The 13,099-nt window shown below is 36.8% G+C and overlaps 1 protein-coding gene across 1 annotated transcript in view; it reads right to left on the bottom strand.

Annotated features, from left to right (window-relative positions):
• LOC125227720 (patched domain-containing protein 3) overlaps positions 1 to 13,099 on the bottom strand; it is a 91,349-nt gene that overhangs the window by 7,486 nt on the left and 70,764 nt on the right. Inside the window, 5 exon segments of the mRNA XM_048132022.1 lie at positions 165 to 365; positions 516 to 859; positions 1,888 to 2,066; positions 9,600 to 9,817; positions 11,028 to 11,304. Coding sequence (XP_047987979.1) covers positions 165 to 365; positions 516 to 859; positions 1,888 to 2,066; positions 9,600 to 9,817; positions 11,028 to 11,304 — 1,219 coding nt within the window.

Here is a 13,099-nt window from a genome sequence, read left to right as displayed (position 1 = left end):
ACACACACAGACAGACAGACACGTCAAACTTATAAACACCCCGTAGTTTTTGCGTCGGGGGTTAAAAACAGTTCAAGAGGGTCTACCGTGAATGCAAGATTGATAAAGAGGCAGAACATAAGGACCCTTGCTTTTATCAGAAATTGAAATTCAACACCGCTTACCTGAATACATGCAGAAAATTTGGACAGACGGGAACGGGGAGAATATGCCAATGAAGAAGGACAACATGTCAGTGACAGATGTTATAGTAATGGAGACCGCTGCCTCAGACAACATGATTGCCATCCGTTCAGGCACTGGGAGCTTTGGAGAGGTTCTGCGCCACGCCGCTAACATGACGAATGTGTCGTCTATGCCGATACCTGTGAAAGGGAAGAAAATGTTATATAAACGAAAATACTTGTAAAGACATTCGATGACAGAAAATGTATCAATGGCATGAAAAAAGGTGAAATATTAACATCAATTTATAAAGATCGAATGCTCTAAAGTATGAAATACGATATACGTACCAATCATCAAAAATGGGGCAGCCAAATTGATCCCAATAAACGATATCCCCAGATAAATAGCACAGCCAAAAGCCGCAGCAGTGGCCATAACAGCTGATATATTTCCAAGCAAACCCAGCCAGGGCTTAGAGCGGACCCAATCAGCCATCATACAGGTCACAATGGAGAATATTCCCATAAGGATGAACGTGGAACTGAAGAATGGAACAACGGTTCTGGTGTTCTTCTCGAGCTCATGATCCAGTGTTCTTGATGCGAATCGAGCGATAGAGATGTGTTTGAATCGCCCAGTGTCTTCAGCTACGCCTACCGCATCCAAAAATGCGTCCTCCCATGCTGCTCCTCTGTAAAACAAAATGAACACAATTTAAAGGAGTGTAAATGAAAATAGGTACATAGGTTTGGCTTTTATGTCATTTAAACGACTTGAGAGTTTCAATAATGTAATAAAAGAAAATATTTACCTCTTGCGAACAGCTAATTTAAATTTTCATTGCAAAACACGCGAAATATGAATAACAAAAGAACACCTACCTAATCTTACTTTTAAATTACTGCATACCCACCTTTCACGTGATAAATTAAATTCATAACCGGCCAGTAATAACTAATAATGTTGTCAACATCACGTTGACCCACAATTAGTTTTACCAACAAGTGAAACCTTTCTATTGGTATTCCGGCATCATTACGCAGCGCTTAGTATTCGAAACGATTTCCTAAACCGTGTCAAGATCGGTACCCATTATCTAAGAAACTGAGTCATTTAACTTAAATGTTAAACCATTCTGTTCCAGACAAAAATCTCGTAAACACCATTTAGAACAATTAACTTAACTGAAAGGACCTTCGTTGGGCATTTGTATCCTTTTCTGAGATATTAGGCCTATAATCATAATAATCATTGTTTCCTTATGTTGCGTGAGATAAAGTACACGTGTGGTCGTTACCCTTATGGTTATTTGCGTATATTTGTTTAAGAAGGATATCCTTTATTTAATTTTAAATACACATACCTACTTAAAAACGACCTGCCTTTGTTATGCATAAAAGCGGTCAAATGATGTTTTAAATAACGGAGTTGCAACATCTTTCTGCCCTTGGTTCAGTAAATACCATAACTAGATCAATGCAAGATCATGGCTAACTTTTTTTTAAAGATAATCTTAGGAATTTTACTTTTTTATGCCCTGTGTGTAGGATGTAATTAAACTATTAATTAAATTATGCTTGTTAGTTCGGACGGCATATATCTGCATTCTGTAACTGATTGCAATCAGTTACAGAATACCGACATGTCGGTCTTGATAAAAAGATAACTTGGGCTAGGGCCCATCCCACAAAATATAAGAGACAAGTTATATATATTTACCTTTGTATTTGCAATGGGGTGTCTGCCTTCACAAACCAGACGAGTTGGACAGCTGGTACAGAGACGATGGTGTCATCGACCACAGTCGAGCCTCCGAAGTAGACGGGGAACGCGTGGGCCTCCCAAGTCACCGGGTTGAACATTATAGGGAACGTCAGGTTTAGATCGCCGCGTTCCACCTGGAATTTAAAAGTATAATGTAGGAATAAAATATCCAAGTACTTAACAAAAAAAAAGAGGCTTAATTAAATACTTTTACTCGTGCACGCCCTGGGTCAAATTGATCATGTTTTGGGCCTTAAAATTTTTGCCAAGGGTTAACTTTTCGGTTTTCGGTATGTAAGATAGGCCTCCATCTAGCTCGTTGCCCCAACCATGGGTCGTATTGGGAATACGGCTAATATGACCCTCATTAGGTCCAACGCAAATATAAGAACCGTGAAGCGATGACTTCAACTACTATCATAAATATGAAGGTGTCTGTGTCTATATAGAATCAATCAGTCTCTGAATGTCCTTTCTACAAGCCAAAAAACTGTAGGTATACCTACGAACTATACACAGTACACAGGCACATTAAGTATCACGTGTCAAAACGACCATGTTGTAACGCTTGACATACCAATTGTGATGTTAAATGAAGATACTCGAAACCACATGACAAATGACCGATGCAGCTCATTACGATAAGTGGATGTTCTGAATATAAATCAACGGTGACGTCGGTGACACACGGCATGGTTAACCAACATGATGTAGGCACGGGTACAAAATACGTGTGTTAAACGTAAGTAGCGAACAAACGGTTTAGAGACTTTAGAGATAAATTAAAAGTGGAAACAAGCACTGTTTTGGGTGGGACTTGAAGCCACGGCTACTGGATCAATAGTCCAGCTCTTCCATTTGAACTACCGAGACGCCACTCGAGTCAGTGAATTTTTCCACTTTTATCTATACTTAAGCTTAATAATAGTGTCGTTTGTAGACATTTGTTTGTAGTTTACATTAATTAATTCAGACACAAGGGGTTTACCGTTTAAGGATGGAATCACTACACAAAATTTATTATTACGATTTAAGAAACTGTGACTCGATCTTACCTGTGTAGGTACATATATTTTACATATTTAAGAAATACTAAATTTTTTTTAAATTAATAACAGTGAGTTCCGTATAGTCTTCGTCTGGTCGCGCTTTTTTGTTTTATGTGACCGCAAAGGACTTGGCTATGTTTGTTGCATTTAACATGTATGATAGGAATATCTTGTTTGTTATTGAGGGAGCCGTGTACCTTGCCAATAACATTATAATATTATTATAAATAAATGGTTAACGTATAGGGTAGATACATAATGTTAGAAATAGAATTAAAACTATTTTTACTGATCATTATTTTTGACAAAAATTTAAAATAATAGGGAAAGTAAGTACGTATTTAAATGCAGATCTCGCCACCGGAGCGGAGTAAAAAAAATGTAATAGTGTTTTTTTTATGTATTCATCTTTATGAAAGTTATGGACGTTATGGTTTATACGTAAACACAGCAATTGGATCTATCCCTGCTCAACGAAATTGTGTGGTAGAATGCATGAACCTATTTGAGAAATTAAATGTGTAAAGAATTTTCGATTCGTTCAAAGAAGTACTCATGAACTGTCTTTCTGTATCATAAGCCAGTTAGCGTTTCATTTTGTTACATATAAGACATATGTCGGGTTCAGAACTGTCTATTGTTCGTACACCGCTTACGCGTTTTTATGGCTGTGACTCATTTTAGTACCGACCTTTGGACGTTCAGGAAATTATCCGGCAGTTTTAATCGATCGCCAAAATTATAATTGTGTAATGATCGCGAGGCCACATGCGAGAAAATGGACCCATAATGTATAAGTAGCTTTTATCCGCGGCTTCGCTCGTGTTAGAAAGAGACAAAAGTAGCCTACGTCACTTTCCACCCCTTCAACTATCTCCACTTAAAAAATCACGTCAATTCGTCGCTCCGCTTTGCCGTGAAAGACGGACAAACAAACAGACACACACACTTTCCCATTTATAATATTAGTATGGATAATGATTAGGTTACTCGAAATGGCTAAATTGATAGTATCATCTGCCGGCCTAGCCGAAATGACAATCGCTGACGCTAGAAGCCGATCGAAACGCAGTGTGGCTTTGTCGAGTCAATATGGAAGACCGATAGAGATATATAACGATGTTATCTTAAGCGTTTTTGCATTTGGCTTCGTACCCTGAAGAAGTGAAGAGTAAGCTAAGAAGTAAAGTTAAGCTATGTGGTATCCCTCCAACTGATTCTTGTAAACAACATTTCATTAGACTAGGTGTACTGACTTTCCCATGCCTATATATCTATGAAATTGCATGTTATATTGTACAAAATAAAAATCAGTTCCAAAGCTTTAACAGTGTACGCTAACAAGGAAAGATTGCAAACACCATATCAACTAAAAGGCATTGTTATCTAAAAGTATTTTTGGAATGGCATCACTAATTTATAATATTTTACCCAATAGTATCATAAATATAGACAACATCGAACTCTTTAAGAAACGACTATTTACGTTTTTATCAAATAAAACATGCTATTCAATCGAAGAATATAAAAGAGACAACACGAGTATTTGAGTATTATTATTAATTACAATTCTTAATTATTTAATGTATTTATAATGTACTTATATTTATTAAGTATTTAATGTACTTTCACAACCACCAATGAATTTGTATACATAATGTTTGTATAACTAAGAAATTATTTTGTAACACCTATGTACTGTACCTATGTTTAACAAATAAAAATGATTGATTGATTGATTGATTGAAGCTAGCCGTACTTATACCTATATATATTGTGGTTGTTGTTAGTCTACGTAAATAATACTATTTATCATAGTTTGAAGATGTCGTCGAAACCGCAACCAATTGGTGTGAATCTCGCTACTCAACAATTTATTTTTAATAACAATACTTAAAGTATTGGTTTAAGGCACCTTTGTTCGTGCCGTGGGAGAAAGTCAGTGAAAATCGAAAGTGTATTGACCCAAAGATGGTTGATTTTAAATACTGTTTTGTGAATCCTGTTTCTGTTAATACCTACCGAATTGTACGGTATTGTTTGAGTAAGAATTTTGTTATAAACAAATATTAACGTTTACTAGATATTTAATAATATTTTAAAATATAATTTTAAAGTGTCCTACAAGATTGAGTTAGAAACGCACATATATAGCAAGATCTCCGACATAACATAGACAAGTGGTCAACCAACGTGGTGGTGGTGGTGGTATTTAGTTCTCTCTCTATCTACCATATTAACTCGATAGAGATAAATACGATACCTACGCAATGGGGAGCGTCAACTACTGGCTTGCCTGCGCAGACAGAATTTTGTCAGACATACATAAGTGACAGTGGGCGGACTACTTGAATTGATCGTTGTTATAACAAGTTTCTGGATTGGCAACTACCTACTCCGGAAAACGGTACACTACAAGAATATAAGCCGCAGAAATTAGCAATCGAGGATTTCTAATTGAACTAAATGCCGACAATTTTATTGAGTAAAGAATAAGAGATCTAAGCGGTCATTCTGAAAATCTTACACTCTTTAGCTTCTTTTGCTGGTGGCTTCTGAGGTCTGCTAAATATAGATCGAAATCTAAGGGCAGTGTGTGACATGGATAAAAAAATAAAACCGCCTTCAAAAATAAGCGCGTTACAAAACTAAAAAGCAAAAAATAATAAACCTTTGAATTCAGATTTCTTATCGGATTGCAATAATCTAAACATCCAACTTAACAAATCAATAATTTTTATAGTCGGTACCAGCCCTGTTCGGTGTTCCTCGCCTTGTATTGCCTGTTTGCCCCACCCAACCATACGCAGATTGACCCCGACTCCAATAATAATTGATTGAAAAAAAAATTTGAAAATCGGTTCACGATTATCGGAAATATCGAGTAACATACATACAAAAAAAAAACATTCAGTCGAATTGAGAACCTCCTCCTTTTTTTGAAGTCGGTTAAAAATCCTTGCGAAAATGTTCTTCAATAGAGAAAATAAACTGATATTTTTTACCAACTCGTATTGACGAAGCACCTACTCTATATACCGTTTCTAATACCCATGACTAATTAAGCTGTATAGATGACTGTTCGCCAAAACGACAAATGTTGTAGTCGCCGTTTTTGTGTTTCCGTATAATAGTTATTACATACATACATACAATCACGCCTATATCCCATAAAGGGGTAGGCAGAACACATGAAACCACTAAAGCTTCAGTGCCACTCTTGGCAAATAAGGGGTTGAAAGAAAACGAAACCGTGACATTGCAGTGACAGGTTGCCAGCCTCTCGTCTACGCCACAATTTAACCCATATCCCATAAGTCGCCTTCTACGACACCCACGGGAAGAAAGGGGGTGGTGAAATTCTTAACCCGTCACCACACAGGCAACCTAAGCGGATAATAGTTATTAATTATTATATATTTATATTTTTTCAAGTTAAGAATATGAAAATTCGTTACACTAAGGTGGCGGTTATGTAAATATAATAAAATAATCAGTATTATATTCAACGAGGAAATATTTTTAGTTATTTTCGGGTGTTAGTTGATATATACTAAACGTACCTATGCTTTTCTTTAATAATTTTTTAGACATTCAGTTACCAACAAGGACTAATCCATACTTATTACTTATACTTATAATCCATACTAATATTATAAATGGGAAAGTATGTGTGTCTGTTTGTTTGTCCGTCTTTCACGGCCAAACGGAGCGACGAATTGACATGATTTTTTTAAGTGGAGATAGTTGAAGGGATGGAGAGTGACATAGGCTACCTTTTGTCGCTTTCTAACGCGTGCGAAGCCGCGGGCAAAAGCTAGTATTATAAATGGGAAAGTGTGTGTGTCTGTTTGTTTGTCTGTCTTTCACGGCAAAACGGAGCGACGAATCGATGTGATTTTTTTTTTAGGTGGAGATAGTTGAAGGGATGGAGAGTGACATAGGCTACTTTTTGTCTCTTTCTAACGCGAGCGAAGCCGCGGGCAAAAGCTAGTAACTAATAAAATCAGGATTGAACTTCAATATGAATCGATGGCAACATTGTCTACGCCAAAGTTTGCAAGTCTACATAGCTGGGCATTAACTCATTAATCCGTTAATCGTTAATTAACGAAGTTAACATTTCGATTAACGGATTAACTTTTAAGTTAACTTGAAAAAATGTTAACGGACTCGTTAACTTCCGTTAAATTTCTCCGAGTCCGTTAATCGTTAATCTAGTAGGGTACAGGCGCCAGATGCGCTGCGAAAAACACGTTCTGAACGCTACTAATAAAAGCCCGAAGTACGGTAAATCCTAGGTTTTACCGATGTCGATTGCTAAAAGTCCGAAATATTACCTAAAAAGTATTCTTCACGTGGATTTGCTTTTACTAACTTTGATTCGGTGAATCCTAAGCTTTACCTTCGCGACTGTTGTAGTGATAGGGCAGCAAATTCGAGCCCTATTTACGACCACATTCGCTTCCCTAGCCTCTACCGCCCAAAGTGCCACAACAGTCCCATTACCGCCAGCATCTCTCCTGACACAGCTCTTGGCAGTAGCTCAGGCGATCACTGCCTTCCACGTGCAGCCTAGAGTTCAATAGGCTAGCTGTACTTCGGCCTCTACAGAAATATAATACGTTATAGTGGATACTGATGCAACTAAATATTTAAAGAAAAGTTCATTTTTTTTCACGTGTTAACGGATTAACGATTAACTTTAACTTACGTTAAATTTGTCGAAATGTATCGCTTTAACGATTAACGAAGTTAACTTTTTTAGTAACGGATTAGCGATTAACGAAGTTAACTATTTGATTAACGGTGCCCAGCTATGCAAGTCTAGTAGACACTAGGAAGACAATCGCCCAAGACTGTCACGCTGTCGTGACACTCTTATGTCAAGTCGCGCAAATTATGTCGAGATCTCGAGATACACGCTGACATGAAAACTGACATAATGTGGGGATAAACGTTCATGCTTACATGACTAGGAAATTATTCATGTAGCATGACAATTTTTAGCGTTCTTCTTATTACCTATCCACTCCACTAGTTGCTCTTGGTAGCTCTAGTTACCAGCTGTCACCCTTATTTTACTTGATAATAGTCCATTGAACTATTTTTGCTATGTTTCACATTTTTACTCATATAACGTCATGGATAGTGCAATACCTAATAAAATAATATATGGAGTTCTAAATTCAAACAAGCAAATAAACTATGGGCTTAGTCAATCTATATTAAAAAAATATCCTATAGGTAATATTTATTTTATTTATAATTACAGTGTCAGTCTGTCAGACCAAGGTAAATTAGCAACGATAACGACTTTGATAGGCGCCTGTGCAGCTTATAAAATCCCGCTTACCAGCGAGTCTGTTAAGACTAGTCGAAATCGCTCCCAACTTAAGTACCTTGGCATGAAGTTGTCAATATTCCTCGGACGACGATACGACTTTTTTGTTTTCTACAATATTCGCTATCATTTACAATTTTTTTTAACTTATTATTTAGCAATACGTCTAAAAGTCATGCAGCCTGGCCAGGAGTCGTGGCATTGCCCCTCGCTCAGGTCAGGTTATGCAACGACCGATTGTTGACTAGGTTTGAGGCGTAGAATTTACGACTCATTAGTAGGTTTAGCGACATTGAGCCTGTTTACCGCAACTGCAAGGCATACAGTGAGTAGGTATACTGGATAAAACCGAAGGGGACCATGAAAAACAATAATTAGAGGAAATATCAAAATTTTAATCTCTTGGAAACTTCAACATTTTCAAAAAAATATTATAGGCTAAAAATCAAAACTGTCCATAAAGGGAAATTCTTGCGGAGTTTTGTATCCTAACTTAAATTTTGAAGGAACAGTTTTTGTAGAGTCGTTTTGGATGAAGTGCAAGGATGCAAGCCAAGGTTAAATTGTACTAATTAATGGCAATAATGGCTCTCTTCAAAGTCCTCCTTAGTGGTGGTAATTTTCATTTCACCTTAGTTAACGATACTTTACAAAAGCTAACAGTCGGGAGAATTGTTTCTTATTCCATCTTATTTTACTAATTCAAATTACCACCCTGTATATAAGAAACCAAAGCTCACAGATGTTTACTGCGTTTAACTCAGGTGTTTATGGTTGAACCATAATATATTGTAACATATATTGTTGGTGCTGATGCAAAATTACGCGCCTTTGTATTCGAGTACCTATTTAATGGTAATGGCGGTTATTAAAATTGAATCCCTACAATTATGTTCGATGCTTCCTCGAACTATTTATAATAGGATTGACCGTGGGTTTTATGACCTTTTTTAACTAATATAAAATATGTAGGCAAGGCACACATCTACATAGACTACATAAAGTACGAGTATGTTGTACTTATATATTTTAGTCTGTTGCTTTGAAGTGTATAATTTTGGATCCATTTTTTGTGGTAGCACTGGTAGTTTAACACAGAACTGCTATCAGTAACCAGAAACTAAAGGTGACTAAACTTAGTTACTCGTTACCTATACTGAGCAAAGTCACAAACACATCCTTAAAAGAGCCTTTTTAAAGAACTTTTTTGGGCGATATAACAATGGCTCAGTTACTTTGCGAGCTATAGGAGATATTTATATAAGTAATCTTACCTCTTCTATAATTTTGTCCAGATTGAGAATATCGTTGGTGAAGCACTGGCCCTCCCACTTGGCGCATTCCTCCTTGTACGTGAAGGTCTCTCCGTTAGGCAAAGTGACTGTTATATTCTGCACCAGCTCATCCAGTTGTCTCAGTTCTTTCCAAACTTCAGCTCGGAGCATGTTCGTGTTGTTGTCTTTGGGAACGATTATCGTACGGCCGAATCTGCCTGTAATAATAAAATGCTTGTAAATTATATTGTTCATTATGATAAAAATACCATCATACCCTGCCAGGATAAAAGGGCTGTTATCCCATGTTTTTATTTATTTATTTATTTATTGCTAAGTAAGACAAAACATACTCGGAACAGTTTGTTGGCGAATGAAAAAACACCCGGACTTATAAGTACTTATCTAAATTAATTGATATACCCAGGCACCATGATAACGGGTCACCTTATTTTTGAACAACTTTGTACCATGGTTAGCAATAAACGATTATCGGTTATGTTATTTGGGGTGACAGAGTAACAGGCAGATTACCAAGTTTTACCCCACCAGAGTCTTTCCCAGTTGGTCTAGCACAACTTGTACTCTCACCCGTGAGACCATACTTAAAGTCGCGTTTGATGCATTGACTCGCTTGACTGCAAGTTGTGCTAAACCGCTAGAAGTTGGCAAGTAGTTTAGACAAAAGTTAAGATACAGACATTCTAGAGAAGGGGGCCAAACCAATAGTGGTCCATGAACTTCGTGCCACTAATAAATTAATACAAATATGTTCATAAATAAACATACAACAATCAACCTTTTCAGAGTCTATTCATCGCGAACGAATAATACTTTATGAATACACATATCAAGCGTTTTATTGTGTGAATTAATTATTGAAAAACACAAAACAATTCAATAAAATGTATTATTATTATGTTGTATCTACTGTAGTATGCACAGTCGATAACCTGTTGTCATTCACTCAGTTCGGAGGACAAAGCAATTGGTTGAAATCGGATGATTGGTTAAGATTATAGCATCTGTATTGAATTGGCTGTAAGTACAGACGTACCGACGACGCAGAAGATGTGTGCACTCGAATACTTGCCTTGTTTACAGTTTGACAGAGGAACGGAACGGTAAGAAGCCGATACATGAAATTTCATTACAAAACATACCTACACAGTATATTATGTCTCTTATAGGTATATGAAAACTTTGCAATTGTCTGTAGTATTTAGTATTTTAAAGTAGGTACTTAGGATAGAAGGTGTTGGCCGATAGTGACAACCAGAGAAATTGCTTCAGTCTACTCTCTACATAGTTCAAGGAATGAGAAAAAACTACCAATTAATTTGATTGTAGTCTCTAGTCATTCACAAATAATACTGGTACTCATTTACCTAAGTACAATGAATACTTAAATACAAATAAAATACACACCTGCCCTCGTAATCCGTCCAACATTAAATCTATGCGAATAGTTAACTTTGAAATGCTCTTCTACAATCCTCCTCTCATATTTGCCCTGCCCGCTGACCGGGGAGAACAGGTACTCAGGGTCCATCTCATAGTTGATCCGCTGGTACCCGGTGACCATGAGCAGGGTCAGCAGTACGGGGATGATGATGAAGTAGCCAGGGCTCCGGCCGACGAGCAGACCGAGCTTGTAGAACGAACGGTTCAGGATGTCGTCGACGAATGTCAGCTTGCAACCCATCTGGAACAATGTAGGGGTTTTATTAGAAGGTAAGGGCATTTATTTGTGTGATGAACACAAATATTTGTTCCTGAGTCATGGATGTTTTCTATGTATATAGTATTTCTATATTATCACAACACAAGCCTTCTTGAGCTTACCGTGGGACTCGGTCAATCTGTGTAAGAACGTCTTATAATATTTATTTATTTATTAGAAATATGTAAAGATAAAGATAATTTATTTTTCAAGTAGGCATATTACGATCCGCTTGTGAACGTGAAAATAAAGCTACGCCTCAGCCTCGAGACGTTTTCAGTCCCCCCTCAGTTGGAGGAGAGTATCCACTATGGGATCGGCAAGAAACTCAGTGAAAAAGCACAACAGTTTGTACACAAAGTCGCGAATAGAAAGTACTCGAACTAGTGTAACTATAAAAATTATACTTAAAAAATGTTTTTGGCTAATCTTATTTCTAGAGCCATAAGAGCGTGTCAGATAATATTTTATATTATTGTAGGTACCTACAATGTTATTGCCGGTGACTGACTAGTGATATTTTTAACCCCCGACGCAAAACGTCGGGGTGTTATAAGTTTGCCGTGTCTGTCTGTCTATCTGTGTGTGTGTCTGTCTGTGGCATCGTAGCTCCTGAACGGATAACCCGATTGCGATTAGGTTTTTTTTGATTGAAAGCTGAATTAGTCGGGAGTGTTTTTAGCCATGTTTCATGAAAATCGGTCCACTATGTCGGTTTTTTTTTTTAAATTTTAATTTTGTAGTTAACAATAAATGTAAATATCTTATTATTTTTCATAATGGAAGACACGTTCTTTCTGTAGGTTCACATGTAGCTACGTAGAGAAAAAGATGGGTGCTTATCTCGCGCGCGAGATATTGTCACGGTGCTTTCCTGCTAAGCCTATTGTCATGTTACTCGAACCGAACAGGTGCCGTAGCAGAATGGCATTTCTGCGACGCGAAACGAAAACGAAACGCCGCGAAAGGTAGTCTGGCTCTGTGGTGCCAATACTCAAGAGCGATAGAGATAGATATCTACTAGCGTTTCGTTTCGTGAGCATTTGTCCCATACGGCTACGTACCCAGGCTCTCTACTTGACTTGTTCTTTACTTTACACTCATCTTTGTCAAACTTGTGCTTATTTATTTAGTTAATCCGTATGTTAAACTACGCACGCGTTCATATTCAAAAAGTTTACACAGGATATTGGTTTAAATATTTATTTTAGATTTTACAAATGATCAATAACCAGTTCTTGACTTTTTTCGACCACATACTTGATATAAGGAATTCGTTAGGTACTTAAAAAAAGATATGAAAAACGATATAAGTAAAGTATCAGACGTCATTTGTTCTATACGGCAAATCTTTGATAAAATTATAATGTTACGAGTACTTACATATCTAAAATTTATTTCTAAATAGGTTTATGTAGGTAATAAGTTGAAATTAAAAACGTAAGTTTCCTCTCAATCACACTATGTACCGTAGCTATATAATTTACAACTCTTTATTGGGCCGGAAAATTATTCTACAAGCCAAAACTCTTAGATAAGTATCGAATTGAAAAGTTGCCGGTTTCCACATTACCAACTTGGTACAAGGACGATTCGGTGTAGATACTTTTATCTGATCCGATCGAGTCGAGTTTTGATGTTTATGATACCTTTGAAGTTAGATACTTCTAGTTAATAGTACCTACCTGAGGCTAATGAGTAAACCTTTATTCTAATTATGATTTTCAAAATCATTGAACAGTGATTAAAAAGAGAATAAGGATTTTTATAGCTTCAG

Source organism: Leguminivora glycinivorella, chromosome 7 (genome assembly GCF_023078275.1).
Source record: "Leguminivora glycinivorella isolate SPB_JAAS2020 chromosome 7, LegGlyc_1.1, whole genome shotgun sequence".
Taxonomy (NCBI): Eukaryota; Metazoa; Arthropoda; class Insecta; order Lepidoptera; family Tortricidae; genus Leguminivora; species Leguminivora glycinivorella.
The sequence above is the reverse complement of the archived record's forward strand: the minus strand, read 5'-3'. Positions and strand labels throughout refer to the sequence as shown.